At 41.5% G+C, this 23,422-nt stretch overlaps 1 protein-coding gene across 2 annotated transcripts in view; it reads left to right on the forward strand.

Annotated features, from left to right (window-relative positions):
• Nucleotides 1-1,111: 1,111 nt before the first annotated feature.
• FAM117B (family with sequence similarity 117 member B) overlaps nucleotides 1,112-23,422 on the forward strand; it is a 46,063-nt gene continuing 23,752 nt past the window's right edge. Inside the window, exons 1-2 of one of the 2 annotated variants that reach the window (XM_039354651.1) lie at nucleotides 1,112-1,941; nucleotides 22,757-22,908. In XM_039354651.1, coding sequence (XP_039210585.1) covers nucleotides 1,212-1,941; nucleotides 22,757-22,908 — 882 coding nt within the window. In that variant the 5' untranslated portion in view covers nucleotides 1,112-1,211. The remainder of the gene's footprint in view (nucleotides 1,942-22,756; nucleotides 22,909-23,422) is intronic. The other variant, XM_039354660.1, reaches the window with a different exon arrangement.

Raw genomic sequence — 23,422 nt, forward strand, 5'->3', positions numbered from 1 at the left:
AGGGATCACAAGATAATATAAAACTAGTATATATTCAAGTCTGTATTTCTTATATTTATGAGTGTGTGTGTGTGTGTGTGTGTGTGTAAACATGCTATTAGAAAAAATATTCACACAATGTGCTTAATCATGTTAAGATAAACCGTAGCTTGCATAATTTTCTGGATCCACATAACATACTATACATACTATACTATACATTTGATCACAAATCTGGATTCATAAAACCCTAGAGTCTGTTACCTGATTTGCGCTTCAGTGGAGCAATGCCATCACAATACATTGCTTGATGACAATCTGGCTAGTACATATGTTAATCTATATTAGTGCTTTCTTCAAAGATAGGAAGTGCTGAGCTAGTTGGCAAGCTGCACCGAAGTAGAATTAATTTAGGCCTACCATTTGTTTATTCCTAAAAAAAGTGATTACCAGGAACCCTGACTGTACTGTTATTTGCTAATTAAATCAATAATTCAATATATTTCTATAGTTGCTGGCTTTGATAACATTTGGAACTGTCAGAGGAAGGAAGGTTAGAGTATCTGATATTCCATGTCTCTTTTTGGAAAAATTAAGGATCAGTAGTGGATGGGCTGGCGGACTGTGGGACAGGAAGCAACACATTCTCTGCAATTTCTGCAGGGTGGACTGGCACATGCTGAAGACATAGTGAGTAGGCCTCTATTTGGCTTTACGTGGCCAAAAGGAGAAACTGCTTGTTCATATATTTAACTTCAAAGCTGCGATACTGAGTCCAGGATAGAAACGTAAGCAAGCATTCAGCATTTCCTAGACGAAAGGTAAGACTACGAGTGCGCTGCATCAATGGCATTAGCAGATCCCTCCCTCAATCGAGTAGTAGGCACACAGGCGTAGACAGCGCCCTGTCATACGACTCACGCACCTTCCTCTTACGTAGCCCAGATCGGGCCCTGTCCCTTTAAGCCTCACACCCCCACGCCCTTAGACCACGCCCCTCAGCCAATCAGGACGCTGTAGCGGCAGGAACGGAGTCGATGCGCCTCCAATGGGAGAGGCTGGTGAGATTACTATTGTTGATGAGGCAGCCGGAGAAGCCTCACGAGTGTCTCCCCGTGTGCGAGGATTCAGTGCTGGTGTGGGGGAGGGACGGGGAGGAAGGTGGGGGTTTTGTTTGCTTCCTCGCTATTACTACTGATCCAGCTTCGGGCGGGCGCCCGGAAAAGACCAGCATGTCTTCCCAGCCGCGCGTGAGGCTCAGCGGCTCCCCGACCTCAGCCACCTCCTCGGGGGGAGGGGGAGCCGCGGCCGTGGCGGCGACTACTACGGCGGCGACCGTGGTGGCGACGGCAGGCGGGGCAGCCGGCACCAACAGCCGCCTACAGCCCATGCGGGCCACAGTGCCTTTCCAGCTTAAGCAGCACGGCAGCCCCACGAGGAGCGGCGGCGGCAGCATTCCACGAGGGGCGGCGGCGGCGGCGGTAGCAGCAGCAAACGCCCCACTCCAACCGCCGCCGCCGCCGCCTCCTTTGCCTTCCGCGCGTGCCGCCAGCCCCACGCGACCGACGCTTGGTAGCGGCAACAACGCTGGCGCCCGCGGGGGCAACACCAATCTTAGCAGCAGCAGCAGCAGCCCGGCCGTGGGTACGCAGACGCTTCTTGGGGCGGGCGGCTCCGCCACGGGGACACCCTCCTTGTCCTCTTCCTCGGGCTCCGCGCGCGGCAGCCCCACGGGCGGGGGAGGGGCGCGTAGTAGCCCCCCTCGCCTGCCGGCGCCGCCCCTACCCGGTTCGACGCCTTCGCCTTGCTCGTCCCCGGTTTCGCCGCCGGTGCCTGAAGGCAGCGCCTGTGCCGCCGTCGCCGGATCAGGAGGAAAAATCCGGCATCGCCAGCGACGGCATTCGCCGGAGCAAAACGGGGCCTCTCCGGAGAGCAAGAGTCCTAGTTCTCCTGTTTGTAAAGGTGAGAGAGAAATGGTTGCAATCGTGCACTTCAGGTGGGCGAACTGATTTGGGGCTGAGCCTCCCGGATGGGGCAGAGTGCTTATCTTTTGTATCCCGGAGTTGTAAGTCCCAAGTTCTGCAGCCCCGCGAGCTGACCACGAGGCGCTAACTCTGGGCACTTCTCGTTCTCGTTCTGAAGCTATCGTAGGGAAGTTAAAATCGGATAGAGAAATCTCTTCTTTTCCTCTTTTTTGTTTTTGGGCGAAATTCTTTCACTGCTGGGCTACCTTTTCTTTCTAATTCTAATGGTCCCTGGGAGGGTGGGTGTGATGGTATGCCACAACCGGCAGAAATAAAATGCTGTGAAACAACAAATGTTATGTCTACAAAGGGAGTAAGAGAGATTACAAGTACATGTCTCGACTTGTCTGCTTTTAAGGCAGATATTCATATCTATTTTTAAATTTATGCCCTGCTTTTCTTTTTATATAAACGCACAAGACTTGCAATAAAACAAAGTATAAAAGTTTCTTACAATGATTAAACAATAAATCCTAACCTAGAGATAACAGTCTTGTAGAATTTGTATTTAATTCCTAAGAATGACATTGATATGTCTTTAAGCTTTATTTTGTCTGATCTCTGAAAACACAAAAGACAACTATGCAGCAGGAGAAAGAATCAATAGCTACTTTGGGGCTCTGTTAGATTTCATCCTCAGTCCAGGAGGAAGGTGGGCCTGTAGGAAACAGGAATAAGATGAGATAAATGAAAATGAATGTAAATAATTAGCTTCAGGGAAAAATAATAATTTAACTATCATCTACAAAATTTGTTCTTACTTTTATTTACCTGAGTAAAAATGCTCAGTTACAGCATTTTTACAGGCAATAATAATATCTTGCTAACATGCATCTCCCACATTTAGTTAGATATGCACCATGGAAGCTAGCTGTTTACCTAATGGATTCATGAATGTATAGAAGAGGTGATTTGTTGTTGTTGTTGTTGTTAATTGCGAAGTCGTGTCCGACCCGTCGCGACCCCATGGACAACATTCCAGAAGAGGTGATAGTTCTTTATAAAATGAGATTAAGTGTTAGTTTGAGATTGGCATAATGCTAGTAATAGTAATGTAGACTACCCCATTATTTTTGGTGACTTGGCAAGAGTGCCAGTTTCTGCAAACCAGGGAAGAGTTTGTTTTTACTCTACAGGTCTTCCCCCTGCCCCAAATAAAATAAATAACCATATTTTTGTGCCTATATTAAACATGCTTTAAAATGGCATGTTAGGTATTAAAGAGGCCTATGCTGCTATCATAGCTTATCAATGGATCATTTCCACAGAATTTCAAATACTGGGCAGTCTTCTGATACGTCAAAAAGCATGCCCGTCATTGGTTAATTCAGTGCAATCTTAAATTTATTCAGAAATAAACTGCTGAATTCAACAGTACAGAAGTATATCTAAAGTTTTGGCCATACTCTGCAAGTGACTAAATTGACTTGTTATTGTCAGTTGCTATGGTCTTTGGAAACAGTGACTGCTTTTCAACCCCTCTTCATTCTTGAAGAGAAAGTGATATCTGAATTTTCCAAGTGAAACAATGTGGCTATTAGAATGCCTTTGCTGGGCAGGAAACAAGAGAAGATTCAGGTTTGAAGAGGCCAAAGTATAGTGTTTTATGGTTGAGAGCATTTGGTGTAAGCAGCCTGGGAGTGAATTCTTAAACTGTGTTGCTAGACAGCTTTCCCACAGATTATAGATAATCTAAATATAACTTATTATAAACTCCTATAATGCTGCCAAGAAAACTGTATATGCATAACAGTAATGTTTATATAAGTCTGGGTCTCCAGTGTTGGGACCCCCATCAGGAGATATTCCTCTGGTTACTGGAAAAAAGGATTTAATTTTTACAAATCTAGAGGGCAGTGATGATGTGCCCAGAACATAAGCTCAAGAAGGTTTGACCACTGATGGTGTTAGTATTGAAAGAAAAGTTTCTTCCTTTACAGGAATACATAAAGTTGGAACTAGAATGTCATGGCATTACCCATCCACCTCCACTTCCCAAATCTACAATAAAAATTGATTTGATAGAGGTTAATAGTTTTGCAAAGTTCAGGTAACATAAATAAGACTCCACACATTATTGGATGAGTGATGTCAGAATCAAAATACTGTAAGCTACATAATAGTAAACAGAAAGGCATCTAGTCAGCCAGAATTCCAATATATTTGATACCAGTATCAAATATACAGATTGAAATTATGAAAAGTGGAGATGTTTAAACAGTATCTACTTGAAAGAACTCACATTCAGAATATAAGATAAGTGCAAAGAACAAATTTGATAAATTTATGAGAAAAAAGCCTGAATAGCTACTGAATGGAATGAGACATTGTTAATATCAAAGCCAAAACATATCTCAAAATGTCAAACAGGAGGAGATGCAAGTGGGTTTCAGGATAAGCTATTATGATAGTGAGATATGATGGAAGATGAAAGTCTTGGGCAACAAGTAGGATGTATGATGGCTAAATACAGACAAAGAAAGATACTTCACTTAAGAGCATCAATAGGTTCAGGAAAATAACAAGAAAATAAAAATGAGATAAGTCTTTTAGGAAAATAAATCTCTAGAAGATTTATAGATGAAATAGGACTGTTCACATAATAGAGACAAATGAAGTTAAAGGAAAGTGAAAAGTTCAACCTTTAAGAATCAAGATTGCAAAATCAGTGGGGCACAGAAACAGATCAGATGGGAAAATAAGTTGGGTAATAGAGCAAGAGAAGAGGTGCGTGCACCTTTGCTTTCTTGACAGTGACCTTTATGTGTAGGTGATCTCAGCACGTGGCATGCATTAAAGTTAATGAGAGTGCCAGAGTAACTTTATTATTTGAGAAACTTATACAAATGAACATGATAGGGCTATAAGAACATAGTTTGGAGAACAATTCAAACTAGGAAAGAGTGTGAGAGAAGAATACATCTTTTTTTAACTTTCAGAGTGATTATATTATGGCAAAATGGCAAGATTGGAAGAGATGACAGTAAAAATAAAAATTGGAAACTGAAATACTAAAAAATTGAAATATGAAAAAAATGCCACATTTCTATTCCAAAATAAAGAAGATTTACAGGACCATATTATGCAAGTAAAATGGAAAATAAAAAATCTTAATATTTTAGTGGATTTATAGTTGATGACAAATGTGGCAAAGTGTTTTGTTTTCTTGAATTCTGCAATATATAGCAGACACTGGAAGATTAATCTTAGAGGAAGGCAGTGACAAGCTTAGGATCATAAAGGATAAAGAAAGGTATGATAAAAATCAGAATCAGTAAAGTAGTAGTTTTTCCTGTGAAAGGTGGAAAATGAGAAAGAATGAGAGAAAAAGATAGTATGGACCCATAATTCAGAGTTGTCTAAGAGTACTATGAAGTACAAAAACAATCAATTGTCCTGAACCAGTAAAGACAGTATTTGAGGCAATTATCAAAAAGCTGAAACTCACACTCTTTGGGCCTGTCATGTGTGAATTGATGGCTAGATAAGCATTTATGTGTGGCAAGACTGAGGATAATAAGAAAAAGAAAAGTGGATAAATGCAATTAAAAATTTCCTTGAGTATTCCTGGAAATATTCCTGAAAATATCCTATTTTATTTCTAAGATCCCACATTCGGGTAGGTGCATGTGTGTGTACGTGTGTATATGTGTGTGTGTAAACTATAAAATAGTATGATGCAAAACATCAGTCAAGCATAATCTTTATTTTGAAGAATATTTCTGGGGTATAACTTAAGAGGATCCTTAGAAAATAAAATAATGATTGTAGCCAAAGAAAGAAAGAAAGTTAAAACTCCAGCAATATAAACATATTGGACTAATAAAATTGAATTCACTTGAATGGTTTAAAGAGGCTGAGTCAAGAGGATTCTTTGTTTTCTGTTGAGTTTAGATTGTACTGCACTATAATCACTACAGCAAGCAATATAATGGTAAAATTGTGAATGTGCTTACAGACTCAAGAAGATTGAGAACTCATTTTCATTGTCTTGAAAAATATTATTCATTTTTCATACCCAGTGTTATGGCTGGGTATGAAGTTTTTGTAAGCAACTTGCTATCTTGCTTAGTGTTCCTCCTTTCTTAAGATGAGTTAAGACATTTTTTTGAAGAGCTATCTTAAATGTTCAGGAGCGTAAGTAATAAATTCTTTTTAAAAATATGTTTTGTCTGCTGATAAAATTCACTGCTACATTCAAGCTAAAATTTGAAAATGAAAGCTATAATTCCATGGGAGTAGGATTTTCATTTTGTACTCTAGATGTGTACAAACATGTAAGGAAAACTAAACAATATATTGAAAGAGGTAAGAACTAGCACCAGAAGCAGTAATTTAAAACTGTAATAAGGTACATAATAATTTGAAGAAACAAAAAGCAATTAGAGATCAGCTGGAACTTATTTGTAAACCTCCAGACTCTTTGAAGATAATGCAGAATATAAATATAACAGGAAGTTAGTTTTGACTTTGGTTTTTGTGCTGCCTTTTGTTGTTTAAGACTTTGTAATACCATCCCTTGTTTCTTTAAGCTTGAATTTTGTCCAAAGTTGTATTGGAAGATAAAGAAACAAGATTGAAAGTTCAAGGAGTGGTAAAGTTTATATATAAGTTAAAATGCTTACAATATTCCCATAGACATTGTGGTTTGCAGATAAAGTTCTTAAATATCCTTGTTATATTCATATTCTTTGTCATTCAACTCTGAAAGCTTAAGTTTTAAAAATACTAATATGTATTATTCACTGTTCCCTCAAAATAATTATTCCACAGTTAGTCATTGCATATTGAATCAGTTTTGGAAAGTGATTGTTTTAAGTGTCAATTTTTTGTTTTAACGCAGCATGCTACAAAATTAAATGGGAAAAAGGTGTTTACTTTAATTCTCTGTGGCATCAAAGCTGTCTTCTTTAGCAATCTAGGTCAGTGGTTCTCAACCTTTCTAATGCCGCGACCCCATAATACAGTTCCCCATGTTGTGGTGACCCCCAACCACTTATACATCACCGGGTGCCAGGGGCATGGCCAAAGAAAAGGGGGGAAAAATGGCGGACAGCCTTGTTTGGCGACCCCCATGAAATGGTAGTTCGACCCCAGATGGGGTCCTGACCCACAGGTTGAGAACCACTAATCTAGGTGATCATTTGCAGAATATATTCTTCAGGAGAATAGATGGATCATAATGCATCTGCAAGAGTAGTGGAGTTCTGTTTCTTGTTGGGCTTGTTGGAAATCAGCCAAGATTTAAGTATAAACCAATCTGTGCATAATAGAATTTGAAATCTTGCTGATATGCAAGATTTTTCTGTGGGAACAAATAGTCTGAAAAGAATACATCTGCATCAGATTCAAAGCTCATCTACTGTTTTCTTCCATTGTCTCTAATATAGTGTTTCAGTACAACTTTACTTTCTTATATGGTGGTTCATTGCATAGGAAGTTGGCTCAGGGATAGATCCCAGTGTGTGCTTGTTAACAGGGCACTCTCTAAACAGGAGACCAGTCACAATGATGACTGGTACGGCAATGATGATATGACAGAAAGATAGCTAGGTAAGATTTTCTTGCTGAAGACACAAAAATGTGTAATAGAGCTGACATTATTGGGAGTATTTGTAACATGGAAAATGATGTGGTATTGCTGGAAAATTTGTCAAAAATGTGGAGTCTGCAGTTCAGTGTTTCTCAATGTCTTGCACTTGGGAACACGGAAGCTTCTTATAAAATACTTTGTGAATGAAATTGCTTTCATCATTTCTGAACTCGGTGCTGTTTGAAAATTCATGACCCGATTATTGCCCCAATAAACCTAATGATATAGAACTAGCAATTGCTTCTGAGAGAGAGAAGGCCTCCTGTATTTTTGAAATGATTTGAATGGAATTTGTGTAGTAATTAGAGGTTCCCATATTCTGTAACTATTTTACAGTCAGTGAGGGGACTTAGGGTTTAATGGTTTCTTGAATTTTATTAATTTCCCATTGTTGAGAAATGGAGGTATCCTTCTTGTCTTTTTAAACTTGTCATCCAGGATATAGGTATTCTTGACTTACATCCACAATTGGGACCCGAATTTCCATTGCTAAGCAAAGTGGTTGCCAAGCGAGTCATGCCCAATTTTATGACCTTTTTGCCACAATTGTTAAGCAAATCACCACAGTTGCTAAATGAATCACTCATTTGTTCAGCAAAGCCAGCTTCCAGCATAAACTTTGCTTGTAGGAAGCCAGCTGGGAAAGTCATAAATGGCAAAATCACATGACCTTGGGATGCTGCAACCATCATAAATACATGCCAGTTGTCAAATATCCAATATTTGATCATGTGCTGTGATGATGTTGCAACGGTTGCAAGTGTGAGGACCAATTATAAGTCACTTGTTTGCCAGTGCCATTATAACTTTGAACAGTCACTAAATGCATAGTTGTAAGTTGAGGACTACCTGTACTAGGGGGAAAGAGAAGGGGCGTTGACTTACCTGAACGCCTTTTCTCAGCACGGAGATGGATAATCCACGCAGTGGGTTGAGACTGTATTCCTGGCCAATCAGATCAGTCAGCCAAAGTTGCCACGCCCCGTCTTGGACCATGATCCTTTAGTCTTGACTCGAGCGCAGCCATTGACTGACAGTAAGACGTTTTGGCTCCACTAAATATACCCTATTATTCTAGTCTATAAGGGTGGGTGTGGATTATCCATCTCCGTGCTGAGAAAAGGCGTTCAGGTAAGTCAACGCCCCTTCTCCAGCACTGGAGATGGATAATCCACGCAGTGGGACATACCAAAGCCTATTGTCCCTTGGGTTGGGGAATAGACTGGTCCCGTGTGCAACTTTGGTCTAGCACCTGCTGGAGAACCCTCCTACCGAAGGAGGCCTCTGCAGAGGAGTACCTGTCGATTTTGTAATGACGAATGAATGGAGAGGGCGAGGCCCAAGTGGCTGCCCTGCATACCTCTTCAATAGAAGCCTGCATGGCCCATGCTGCTGAGGTGGCAGCACTCCTTGTGGAATGGGCTGTGATATGCTTGGGGACTTGCAAGGACTCCGCCTGGTATGCCCCCGTGATGCATGCCCTAATCCACCTACCGATGGTAGAGGACGAGACCTTCCGGCCCCTAGTAGCAGGGTGGAAGGATATGAAAAGCGCTTCCGAGCGTCGGAATTCCGCTGTGCGTGAAATGTAATGTCTTAGTGCCCTGCGTACGTCCAAGGTGTGCCATTGTTGTTCCAGGGGATGAGCTGGGTTTGGACAGAAGTCTGGTAGGACTATTTCCTGTGATCTGTGAAAAAGGGAGTTGACCTTTGGAATGAATGAAGGGTCTATTCTTAGGACTACCTTGTCCCTGTGAAAATGGCACAGGTCCTTCCTCATTGAGAGAGAAGCTAACTCGGATATCCGCCGAGCTGACGTGATGGCTACCAAGAATGCTACCTTATGGGTCAGATAGCGAATGTCACATGTTTTGAGTGGTTCGAAGGGCGCTCTGGTAAGAGCTTGTAATACTCGTGGTAGTTCCCACGATGGATACCTGTGCACGGTTGGCGGTCTGATGTTTGCAGCCCCCTTGAGGAAGGATCGTATTAAGGGATGCTTGCCCAAGGATTCACCGGGGCTGGCAGAAAGTATAGTTGAGAGGGCGGCGATTTGCCTGCGCAGTGTGTTTGGCGAGAGGTCCCTCTCTAGGCCATCTAGTAAAAATTCTAGGATCTTGGGAATTGTGATCCCTTCGAGTAACAATTCCTGTTTAGAGCACCATGATTGGAAGCTTCTCCACGTGGCCTCGTAGATACGGTTCGTGGAGGGGCGCCTTGATGCCTGTATGACCCTAATTACACCCTGTGAGCAAGCCCCCTTGGCTAAAATTGACCGTTCAAGAGCCAGACGGCTAGTTGTAGCCATTGTGGCTCTGGGTGGGAGATCTCCCCCTGCTTGAGGGAGATCCTCTCCGGAGGAATCCGCCATGGATTCGTGCGGGAGAGACTCCTCAAGTCTGCGAACCAAGGTCTCCTTGGCCAATAAGGGGCCACAAGGATTACCTCGGCCCTTTCCCGCAGAATCTTGCGTACTACCGCCGGAAGGAGAGGTAAGGGTGGAAACACGTACAGGAGCCCCCTTGGCCATGGGCTCCGTAACGCGTCCGTCTGCTCTGCTCCCTTGGATGGGAATCGGGAGAAGAAGCGAGTTAGGTGGGCATTGGAAGGAGAGGCAAAAAGGTCCACCTGGGGAAGCCCGAAGCGGTGACAGACCTCCCTGAAGATCCTCGGGTGTAGTTGCCACTCCGAGTGATCTATTGTTGATCTGCTCAACAGATCTGCTTGGATGTTTGCCTCCCCCGATATGTGGTCGGCCTTTATGGAGGCCAGATTTTGTTCCGCCCAGGCCCCCAGTAGGAGGGCCTCGGCCGAGAGCGAGCGAGAGTGTGTGCCCCCCTGACGGTTTATGTGGGCCTTGGCTGTCACGTTGTCCGTCAGGACCAGTACGTGCCTGCCTTTTATGCTGCTGTGAAAATGCCTTAACGCTAGGTGAATAGCCCGCAGCTCGAGCCAGTTTATGTTGTGTCGGAGATCCACCGCTGACCAGCGGCCCTGTGTCCACTTGGTCCCCAAGTGGCCTCCCCAGCCGAATAAGCTCGCATCTGTTGTGACTACTACTCTGTCTGGTTCCCTGAAGGGGGACCCCCTGAGGAGAGCTGGAGATAGCCACCACCTGAGGGAGTGTCGTACTCTCAGAGGTATGTCTACCCTCTTCCGGGATGCACTGATTTGTTGTCTCTGAAACGGGAGCATGAACCATTGCAGTTCTCTTGAGTGCAGCCTTGCCCAAGGAACTATTGCTATGGTCGATATCATCTTCCCTAGCAGCTGGGAGAGGCAGACCAGCGTCACTGACTGCCCGCGGCTTACCTGTTTTACGGCTTTCTTTATGCTGCTGAGGCGTTCCTGTGATAGGTACACCTTGCATTCCTTTGTGTCTATGACCGCTCCCAGGTGGAGTATTCTCGTAGTTGGGGTTAGATGGCTCTTTGGAAAGTTCACCGAGAAGCCGTGGTCCTGCAGCATTTTTATCACTAACTTTAGGTCCGCCCGAGACTGCTGGGCGGACGATGACTGGATTAGAATATCGTCCAGGTAGCACTGGACTCTGACTGGTACGTTTCTTAGTTGTGCTGCCAGAACCGCCAGAATCTTGGTGAACACCCTGGGCGCTGATGACAGGCCGAATGGAAGTGCCCTGTATTGAAAATGGTGCCCCCTGTAGGCAAACCGTAGAAAGCGGCGGTGAGCCAGAGAGATAGGGATGTGCAAGTATGCCTCCGTGAGGTCGATCGATGCCAGAAAATCCCCTTTCCTTACGCTTCCAAGGATGGAGCGTAGTGTCTGCATTTTGAATTTGCGGTATTTTATGTAGAAATTTAGCCTTTTCAAATCCAAAACGGCTCTCCAACCCCCCGAGGGTTTTGGGACCACGAAGAGGATAGAATAAAACCCCTGGTCTCTCTGGTTCATAGGCACCGGCTCTACGGCCCGTATGTTTAGAAGGTGCTGAACGGCCTCGTTCATGAGCCTTCTCTTTGTTGGGTTTGTGGGACAGGGGCACGGGCGGAAGCGGTTCGGGGGCTTTGAGAGAAATTCTAGAGATAGACCATGACGTATGGTGTTCCTGACCCATACGTCCGTGGTGGTCTCTTCCCACTGGGGAGCAAACCCTGCTAGTCTGCCCCCTATGGGAAGGTCTGGGCGGGAGTCATCTGGTACGGCGGAAGGGGCGGTTGTTCCCCCGAAAGGGCCGTCTTCCCTGTGTTTGCCTATGTCTTGTGTTCTGTCTGTCCCCCTGTCTTTCCCTATCCTGTCTAGCTTGGAAGGGTTGGGAATTTTGAAAGTAGTTGACCCTGGCTTCCGTACGAAAGGATTGTTTCCTTCCCCAGGAGCCGGGTCTCTTGTCCTGCCTTTTAAGCATGTGTTTAAGGACCTTGCGCTTGTCCTTGTTCTCTGTCAGGTATGGCGTTAGTGCCTCACCAAACAGCTTTGCCCCTTGGTACGGAGCCGAAGCCAATTTCCACTTGGATTTGGTATCCGCCTGCCAGTTCTTTAGCCAGAGGATGCGCCTGCTCGTGTTGTTTGCCGCCATTGCCTTGGCTGAAAACTTGGTCGCTAAAAGTGTTGCGTCCGACGCATATTCCGTGGCCGCTACCATTTTGCTGAGTTCCTGATGAGTGCGTATATCTTCCATGGGAACCCGGCCCTGTAGCTCACGGAGCCAACAAAGTGTGGCTCTGGTGAAAAAGGACGCGGAGGTAGACGCCCTGGTAGCCCAAGCTATTGCCTGGTGCGTTCTCCTGTAGTTGGACTCACTCTTTCGGTCCTCGGCTTTAAGAGCTTCAGCAAAATCTCCTGATATGGCCGTGTCCGATATCAGGGGACCTATGGGTTCGTCCACCACCGGCACCTCCAATGTTCCCTCTAGCTCCCTTGCTACGTTAAATAGCTTCCTCTCCGCATTGCTAGGAAGCGGTAGGGAGGTTGGCGCTGCCCACTGTTTCCTTATTGTGTTTAGGAACATGGTCGGGCATGGTATGCGGTGTTGAGTGGTTACCTTTTCGGCGAACGTCGGCTCAGCCTCCGTGTCAACTGTGACAGGCTCCGCTGGTGTCCCATGCCCCAGATGGGCTGTGGCCTCAGCCTTGCGCAGAATAGTAACAAAAAGAGAAGGGTTAAACAGGCCGCTGAAGGACGGCCCTTGAGGTGAGGTGTCCTCCTCCTCCTCAGACATTTGAATCCCTTGTGACGTACCTGGCTGGTCCAGGTAAGCTTCCTCAGAGACCGACGAGTCTGAGACGGAGGAGAGGTCCTGATGGTCCTCCGTTTCCTCCCGATGCCTCGTTCTAAGTCCTAGAGACTTGGCTTTTGAAGTTTGAGCCCTGGCCTCAAATGCACGGTCCACTGCCTGTGCTATTAGGGTAGCTAGCAGATCCCCCAGCGGTAGATCAGGATCTATTCCCCCATTCTGCCTATTTTCAATTCTGGCCCTTTTCTGGGCTCTGTCGAACTCTTTTTCTAGGGCTTGGTGTCTTCTGATTGCCTGTTTGTCAGCCTTCTTTGATGACTTCCTTGCAGCCTTTCTAGGGGCTGCAGAGGATTCCGAATCCTCTGAAGCAGGTGCTCCAGAGGATGAAGGCGGGGCTCCAGTGGAGGGAATGATTGCTTCCTCCATTCTCCACTAACGCTGGGCCGCGATAGGGGGGACCCAGGTAGTAGGAGAGCTCCAACTTTGAGTAAGGACAGGCGCACTACTGGGGGCGTCTGGAACTCAGGAGCAGACTCTGCAAAATTGTCAGAGTTAGTCACTGTGCACGGATAAGAACAGGCACGCTAATGGGAATGCCTGGAACCCGGCTTGACTATGGTGGGTAAGGACAGGCACGCGACTGGGGATGCCTGGGACCCACCACTAAATCCAGAGGCGTACGGGCCACTAATGGGGGACCCGAAGTCTGGAAGGAGCCAAAGGCAACTAAACACAGTTAGTTATGAAAGGTTCTTATTTACTTTAGGTAGAAGACACCAAGTCCTGGAACCAGTAGCTATGTGTCTGATTTGAATGTCTCTGAATGAATAATAGATGCTTTAGTACCCCAGTACTGCTTGCCTATTAATTCACTCCAGCGGCTGAACCTAGCTTTCTTAAGGAACTTTAACTCCCCTGTTTGGACAAAAAATATGGCCGCCGCTGCCAGGAAACTACTGCGCATGTGTTAACAAGGCTGCCTATGCCACGTGCGGTTGTAACAAAGAGCTGCGCGTGCTTCCAGCTGTGCAGACAATGGCGCCTCGTTTAAAAAATCCTGAGCAGCCTGGAGTGAAAAGACTGCTCCTTCGCACGCCAGCTGTTTCCCTTAATCAATCTCCCTCCCAGTATGCGTCCCCTTTGTCCTCCGCTTCCCTCGCTAACTGCTTGCCTTTCTGTCTTTTTTTTTGTTTTGTTTTAAACGCGAGGGGTTGCCCGAGCCTCCCCGTTTGTTTAAGGCGGCTGCCGGCTGCTGGAAGGTGGCTGGGGTTGGTTAGGGAGGGGAGTTAGGGATTTCCCCCTTTTAAGTGGGGGTGGTTTCCCCTGTAGGAATCTGACTTCCTGAGTTTAACAATTTAGCAAGGAAATTTTTGAGTGGTCAATTAAATTGAATTAAATTATCTCTAATTAACTTTTAAACTAAGCAATTTCAGCTACTAGAAAAAAATCCCCCCTAATGGAAAGGAACTATACCTGCCCAGGAGCCAAAAGTTGTAGATGTCTCTGCATGGCCAGATCAGTCAAGACTAAAGGATCATGGTCCAAGACGGGGCGTGGCAACTTTGGCTGACTGATCTGATTGGCCAGGAATACAGTCTCAACCCACTGCGTGGATTATCCATCTCCAGTGCTGGAGAAACAGAATATTTTTTCTTTAAATGCTGAAATGTATTTAACATAGTATACTATTGACTACCAGACTCTCTTGATGGTATACAATGGAAATTGTCATCCTTTTTGTCTCCTGAAATTCAGGTTTGCTGTAAGTATGAAGATTTGGTAGATTTTATTAATGACTCTTGTCTACAAATAATAATTATATGGATTTTATCATTTGAAAAAAGAAATGCCACTGTAGAGCCTGGAAAATAAATGGAGAAATGATAAACTAATAAGCTGAAATAATTCTCAGAAGCTTTTGTTGAATATGGAATAAGATAATTAGGACTCATTCAGATATCTAGGTAGCATGTTTAGCATTCATTTTTTAAAAGTACAATTTATTTGTTTGTGGGCCTGTGTGCAAAGATTTATATTTTGGTGCCTTTCAACAAATCATGTGGTTGATAAAATTGACAGATAAGAATGCACTTTTGCTATGGCTAAGCAGATACATAAGAGTACAACAGAACATAAGACTGGAGCTTCAGGGCTTCTACTGTGACATTATGTAAATTGTAGAGCATCTTATTGAACTTTTCCTTATATGCCAATGCTGTATAAATGCATAAATAGTACTTTTCAGCTAACTTTCTTATCCCTGTTTTACCAATCTTTCAGTCTGAGTTAGCTACCCATTCAGTAGGGCTGTGAGAGAAGCAGCAGCTGTTCACATCAATTTTGGCACTAGATTATATTCAAACCGTTCATTAGTTATTATGCCTGCTAGGTGTCAGAACTTATGTGCTGGCATATTATGCAATCTGACATGAGTTTGGCTACTTGAAGTTCTCTCTGGATTGTTGCATACAGTATGGTGACATGATGAAGCACCAGTTTCAGCTAACAGTTAAGGCAGTAGGCTATAAACCAGGAAACAGAGTTCTAGTCTTGCTTGAGAGCTGGCTGAATGACTTTGGGCCAGTCTCCCTCAAGTTCTGGTAAAGAAGCTGGTTGGTTAATTCCTGTTGCAAGCAATGGATCAACACACAACAGATCCTTCAATTTGTGGGAAAAACATTAAGAAAAAATAGAAAACGTAATGACATGATGAATGAAGGAAGGGTTAGCATTTTATCTGGTAGTTAGTTTATTGTGCAGTAATTTATCCATTAAAAGGTAAAGGAATCCCTGCAGATTTTACTCTGCTAGTCATTGCCAACTATAGAGGGTGATGCTCGTCTCCGTTTCAAGGCCATTGAGTCAGCACTGTCTAAAGCACAGGTGGGCAACCTGCGGCTCCGGAGCCGCATGTGGCTCTTTGAGCCTTCCCCTGCGGCTCCCAGCCTCCTCTGCCTTTGCAGAGAGAGACAGAGACAGAGAGAGGAATTGCACTTCCCTGCTTCTCTCTCTCTCTGTCTCTCTCTCTCTCTCTCTCTCTCTCTCTCTCTCTCTCTCTCTCTCTCTCTCTGTGTGTGTGTGTGTTTTTGTGTGTGTGTGTGTGTGTGTATAAAAAAAAGAGAGTGCACTCACAGTATTCTCCAAGGAGCTGAAAAGCTTACTGGGCGGAGCTCCCCCCTTTGCTGCGTCTCTGCAGGAAGCAGGAAGGGCAGGAGAGAGCTAGCTAGCCCAGCTAGGCTGACTCAGGAATTCTGGGAGTTGAAGTCCATGAGTCATAAAAGAGACGAGGTTGCCTACCCCTGATCTTGTTGGACAACAGCCTGAAGCTTGTCAGGTGAGCAGCAGATAGGAGAGGAGGGAGAGAGAGAGAGAGAGAGAGAGAGAGAGAGAGAGGAAAGAGAGAGAGAGAGAGAAAGAAAGAGAGCGGGGGAAGAGGAGTGGCAGACCAAGGGCAGATAGAGAGGGAGAGAGAGAGAAAGAGAGACCCTTTTGACATCTAAAATGAAGATAACACTGCATATATCCTTTTTTTACCTGTGTGTGTGTGTGTGTGTGTGTGTGTATGTATGTGTGTATATATATATAAATACATATACATATACATATATATATATATATATACACACACACATACATACACACACAAACACACACACACCTATAATAAAGGTAAAAAGGATATATGCAGTGTTATCTTCATTTTAGATATCAAAATGGTTTTGCGGCTCCCAGTGTTTTGTTTTTGGTGGGAAACGGGTCCAAGTGGCTCTTTAAGTGTTTTGGGTTGCCTACCCCTGGTCTAAAGACATTTTCACGGTCATGTGGCTAGCATGATGTCATGGAGCATTGTTACCTTCCCATCGAAGTGGTACCTATTTACTCACATTTGCATGCTTTAGAACTGCTAGGTTGGCAGGAACTGGGATGAGGATGGGCGCTCATCCCGTTGTGTGGTGCTTAGGTCTCGAACCTGGGCTGCAGGCTTTCCAGCTGTCAAGCCTAGTGTTTTAACCACTGCGCCTCTCCAGTTTATTCATTGCCCTGTTATTTTTGAATTGGAAAGCATGTAGTCCAGATGCTCTGCAAAGAAACCCAATTCTGTTTCTGTGGTATAAGAGTAGAAACGTTGATGCTACTATGAGGAGAGACATATGCCATTCAGTTCTTGCTTCTGCCCTCAGTTGTTACTTTTCTTGATATGCTATTTTATAAATTATAGTCAGAACAGAGTAATGTTTTGCTTTAATGCTTATTATAAACATTAATGAAGCAGATGATTAATAAAACATGCCACTTATGGACTGTTTTAGAACTATTCTGAAATGGTCTCTGTGTTATAGTTTGATAGCAAAGGCACAGGCTGCTCCATTTTATAAGAATGGATTTCTCTACAAGGGCAACTTTGTTATGGAGGTGACCAAGACACTTCTATTTTACTGGCTTTTATTAGCACAAACAAATCAATTATTTCTGAATTGTTATTTTTTAAAAATGCAAAAATCATGTGCATTTTATTGTAAAAGGTAATCTTTGATAAACTTTTGGATGGATTTCAGAGAAACATTGGACTAGAAGCATAATTATTCCTTAACAGGATTTTCAGGATTACCAGTCCTCCCTATTCTAAATATAATCAATGTTGCAGATCTTTATTTATTTATTCATTCATTTATTCATATTTATATAGCCACTTGCTCATCTCATCTATATGACTTTGGGCAGCTTACAAACAAGACAAATATAAAAACAAGGTAAAACAATATAAAATCACATGGAAACATCATAAATGCACAAAACTCATAGCCAATAATCCATTCATCAAAACAGTCAATGTAGCCATTATATTGGCTGCATCACATTCACTGTCACTATGCCCATTGGCAAAACCATTTCTTTAGGTTCTTGTGATGCGAGATTGTATATTATCCAAGTTGTAGTTTTCTAGGCATGAGAGCAGGGAAATCCAAGAAATAATTAGCTGAGAAATAATTTTATGTATTTTAACGAGCCTGGTTGTATTATATTAGTTAACCAAAATTAAATTATAAAGATGCATTTGTTTTTCCTAGATGAATCAGTAATTGATTTCCACTGCATTTTTAATATTTGAGTATAATTTAAAGACTATATTGAGTTGCAATGAAACACACATTAAGCAAGCCATTTTATTTGCTGATACTGCTTAATTTTTAGTTCATACAGGATGTCAATGAATTTTTACCATAGATTTTTTTTTCTGTAGTGAAGCAAGTCCAACTGAAAAATATTCAGGAATTTTGTGTAGGGAACTAACATGAATTCTGGTTTTTAATACCTCTGAAAATGTTTAATCTATATATATTTATCTGTATAGTACATGAATATTGTGTGTTTGTTACAGAAGATTTTATACTCATACTTGGAGAGGAGATCATCAAACTGAGGAAACACTGAATAGTTTTGTAGCAATTGAGCATAGTGTAATTTGGTCCAATAAAATGAAGGCATTGCTCAAATGCCACTACTGTTCTCATCAGCCCAGCTGTTGTAACTGCTATCTTGAAGCAAGAATATCTCTTGTTATGTAGGTCACATCGTGTGAAGCTAGCAGCTGGGCAGTTGTGGGGGAGGGTATGAATAGCAGAACTAAGGTGAAATGATAATGAAAATACTACATGGGGATAGATTGTATTTTATGAAATATTTTCAGACAAGAAAATTATATGAAAGAAAATGGATTCAGAAAAAAAGTTTTAAAATACTTTGTTGGTAGAATTAAGTATAGGACTACCATATCTAGGTAACAAACATTGAGATACCCCCCCCCCTCCCTGCTAAAAAAGCAAAGAAATTGTTGCCTTCTAAAGCAGAGGTTCCCAACCGTTTGGGCACCAGGGACCGGTTCTGTGGAGAGAGGTTTTTTTGCAGACCAGAGGGGACGTGGTTTTGTGTGCTGCCTGCATTCCGCGGATGGGTCTTTGGTTATTTGTGCGGACCGGTTGCTGGCATGCCACGGCCTAGTACTGGTCCACGGACCAGGTGTTGGGGACTCCTGTTTTAAAGGGTATTTGGACTTTTGCAGTTCAGATCTGGTAGCCCTAATTAAATAGAGCTTGATATTTGCAGTCTTGAAACTGCTCATATATTTTGGCATTTACTTAATTAATACATCTTTGTATCTGGAATTAAGAATCAGTCAAGATGGACAACTACTGGTACAGAAGGGTAAAATATTTCTGGATACTATGTAATAAATTGAGTAAACAAGCCTCAAGGTTATAAAATAATGACAAATTATCAGTTTAGTTACAGTTGTCTGAAGTATTATGTGACAAGCTGTGTGTCTGTAATTTGAAACCACACAATAAATTTCTGCTATGCTTTTATGTTTCTAAGTTGACCTTCTATATATACCTTCCCTTTAATGGCTTAATGTGGTGGGCATTTCATTAAATCTGAACATCTGTTGAATCCAAATGAAATTTTACACTTGTGTGTTTTGTGTATGTGCAAAATAGCAGATGGGATTCAGTACATACACAAAAGCATATAACAGTTGGAAGTCTCAAAAACATACATTGTTGAAGCAAGGATTTATTTTACAAACCCAATACGAATTTCAGTTTCAGAAGAAACTGGATGAAATGGGGAAATACTAATTGTCTTCTTGTATATGTCTAAATCAGGTCTCTGTATATCAGAGTTTTTTTCAGTTTTATGGTGGATTTTTTAACAAATATGTTCAGAAACAGTGGCTTTGATTGTATTGCTATAATTAATTAATGCTGATTCAAAATAAATACTTCTTTTAAAATTGTATGAATAAATTTTTATATGTATATTGCGTAAGCAATTGAATGTTAGCAAATAAATCTGCAGGACTATGTGCATCATTCAGTAGCTCAGCTTAGATATCCGAGTGTGGTACTAGCAGGATTGATTTTTCAAGTGATTTAGATCTCTGTTTTAAATTGTAAAAAGAGAGAGATTTACAACAAACCTACCTTTAAAATATGGTTCCTGGTAGGTGTATCACTTATGTACTAAGTGTGAAATACCAAAAGTGGTATCTACCTCATTTGCACTACCTGCCGTAGCTTGATGAAGAATCCAAGTCCAAAACATCAGTACATTTGTGCAAACCGAAATACCAGATCCAAATCTGCATAAATTGGTATTGAAGCACATGATCCAAGGATCCATATTGCAGCAAAAAAAATCAGCGTGTTGGGAAAATGGTACATGCAGTAAGAGGTTCCAAAATGGACACATCGTTCCATTATTCAAAGATGTCTGGAAAGAGAAAGGATTTTGTTGCAAGTTGATGATCATTTGCAGCAAACCGTGGAAGATGCCAAAATAACAAGAATCCCCAGAGCAATGAGAAATTTGTTTGTTGTCTTGTTAACAAACATTGAAATCAACAATCCCATGACAATTGTGGAACCGGTTCAAGAAGTCTGAAGATTTCCTACAAATCAAGAGAACTATCAGTGATCCTAATATCATGATCAGTGAGAGGCATTGTGAACATGTTCTTCTGTATTTCTAAGACAAACTTGTGAAATTTGAAAAAACTCCTGAAGATTATAATTTGCTAAAACCAACAAATGATACATTTAATCCAGATTTGGTAATCTGGCTTATTGAAGTGAAGTGTAGTACAACAGACAGCAGGAATTTGTACTACACAATGAGCCCCTATTGAATATTGAGCAACTGTGCATGTAACTACTTGCAAAGCAACCTTTTTTCAATAATTTTCATTGACGCACCAGGGGTAAAGAAAATACATTTGTCACCAATTTGATCCTTGCTAAAGCTAGGGGAGATGGAGATGTTACTCTTGCTGTAGCATCATCTGGTATTGCATCAATTTTGATATCTGGTGTGGGACAGTGTATTTAAGAATCAACATACCCCTCATAGTGAATAAAATAGTAAATATTGAAAGAAAAACCCTTCCAGTACTGCAGATTTGCTTCATCATGCTTATTTTCTGGGATGAGAATCCAATGATTAGGAGGGAGGGTTTTAAAGCTGTACTCTTTAAGTTATATGTGGCAAGAATGAGTCCTTTGGAGGAATTTTAACCATTTGCTGTGGTGATTTCTACAAGCTTCTACTAGTTATGAAAAGAGAAAATGATGTTAATATGAATTATTCATGCATCAAAAAAATCATACTTATGGAGAAGTTTTGTGAAGTTTCAGTTAAAATGCAACATGTGGGTGGGTAAAAAAGAAGAAAGATATTCTGAATTCTTATTGAATATTACTGAAGACAAAATTCAGAAAAATGAAGATGAAATAGAAGTGTAAACTAGACTGCAAATTTCATCTACCCAACATTCAACAATCCTGCAGAATTGTTCTCAAATATCTTAATTCCCTTAAATGAAATGATGAGAAAAATACATTTCACATGCCTTAAATACTTTCCTGGAATGATGAAAAATATTGTTCTTTAAATGCTGTCAGTGAAAAAACAAACTCTGCTCATTCTCCAGCAAAATTTCTTGATACATTGAACTCTGGATTGTCACGACATAAATGGAATTGAAGATAGAATCTCCCATCACTTTAATGAGGAACTTCAATCTTCCAAGGCTTTGTAATGCAATGTGGAAGATCTTAGAAGAACTCCCCAAGAATTTCTTGTAGTGTGTTCAAAATATCATTATTCCAAGAATTTCGCTCAATTTATCAGGTGAAGATATCACTCTTCAGTGGACCCAGTTCCCAGTACAGCCATGCTTTGCTTTCAGTATATATAAAGCCTAAGGACAATGGAAAATGTGCTGATTTATCTGAAGAAACTGGTATTTCAGCTTGGTCAGCTGTATACTGCTTTAAGCCAAGGAAAAAGAAGTGAAAACATTATAGTATTCTTAAAGAATGGCAGATCAGCCACAAATGTTTCATTAAAAGCATCCTTTATTAAATGAAAAGCATCTATATTTGCCTGCTATGCATCCTTCTTTAATAAAATGATGTTTTCTTCTTTAATTTTAAAACCAAAAGAATAGGTGATCATTCTGTTTCTCTGTTTAGGTATGAAAATATCTCTGAAAGGATGACCCAATGGCTAACACCTTGTAGTATAAATTGAAATGCTATTTGACACTAACAAAAATAATTTTAAATTGCATTACTGTAAAAGTGTTTCCCCCTCCTGATTGTTGCTATAGTTATGTTCTCTAAATTATTATCTCCTACTAATTTATATATGTATAAATTTTAGCAAATGCTTACTAAATTTGTCTTGGTGCTCAAAAATGCATGGAATTATATATGTTAAAAAAAATAAAGTCAACAAGGGACAGTTCCAGGTTTGAGTAATTCTTAGGAAAAGTGCCTTTGGAAGCTTAGAAAACGTACCTAATAGACCAGGAATGTCAAACTCCTGACATCGTGTTACATATTGCGATTTTCCCCCCATTGTCGGCAATGGGGTGGGTGCGGTTTCAGTGTGACGCATCAGCCCACAGGCGGGCAGTTTGACATGCCTCTAATAAATAGACAACAACCATTAGGCACTGAATTAATTTCCCATAATGCCTCTTGGAGACTTTCGTTAGGATTATTGTAGAAAATTGAAAATACATCTTTATTTACTTACTACATTGGGAGTACTGAACTAGGAAAAAATAAAGGATTTGTAAGCATTAGGGATGAGCTCTGCTAGTTTGCTGTGGCCTTGGCAGCTGCCCAAGGCCACCTCATGCTAGATTAATGGTAGTTCTGGACTCAGATATGTACTCCCTATTGTTCATTGTGCACTTCATGCATTTGTGTATAGTCTACATTTTAGTAATCTATGACTATGTTGTTTTAGCATAGGATACCTGAAAAATTGTAAAGAAAAATATATGCTAATATACTGTAAAGGCATTTATTTTTTACAAAGTAACAAAAATATAATGGATTTAATGAAATCTGTAATATGTATTATTTTTGCTGATGGAGTCATATGTATGTCTCCAAGTAGATAAACCACGGCCACCATCATCAAGCCCTTCTAGTATTTCCCGCCGTACCCCTTCACTAGACATACTTGCTGCACCGTATCTTGCTGGGCAATGGCCTCGTGATAATCATGGGCAAGTCACACCTTGTATGAGGGATAAAGCCACACAGGTAAGACAGCTTCCGTATATTATGCAAAAGAAAGAAAAGATTTGTTTTTGAAGCTTTATAGATAAGTCTTTATTATATAAATGCTTCTTTGATTTAATCATGCAGATTATAAAATATACATTCTGTTGTGATTTTTTTTAAAAAGAATATAGATGAAAAGGAAATGCAGTTATGAATATGCAAAATCTAAATGCAAATATTAAAATTACCTGTTATTTTAAAGATAAAAAACTATAAAACTGTTCTAATTAAAATAGTGATAAGCAAATTAGGCAATATATGTGTTTTAATACAATAGATGGTTTTCCTAACTTTAATAAGTATCATGAATTTAGTAATGAACAATTGGTTTTATATATATATTAAAATTATATATATTATACTGTGTTTATTTCTTGACTTCATTTACTATCCCTGGGCAGAAATAACATGCTAAATTGTGGGGGGAAAAATTGCTGATTGTATATACTGGAACTTTTGTACATATTTGAGAAATTTTGGTGAATGAAGGGAT

Source organism: Crotalus tigris, unplaced genomic scaffold (assembly GCF_016545835.1).
Source record: "Crotalus tigris isolate CLP2741 ecotype Arizona unplaced genomic scaffold, ASM1654583v1 scf7180000017568.13789103, whole genome shotgun sequence".
NCBI lineage: Eukaryota > Metazoa > Chordata > Lepidosauria > Squamata > Viperidae > Crotalus > Crotalus tigris.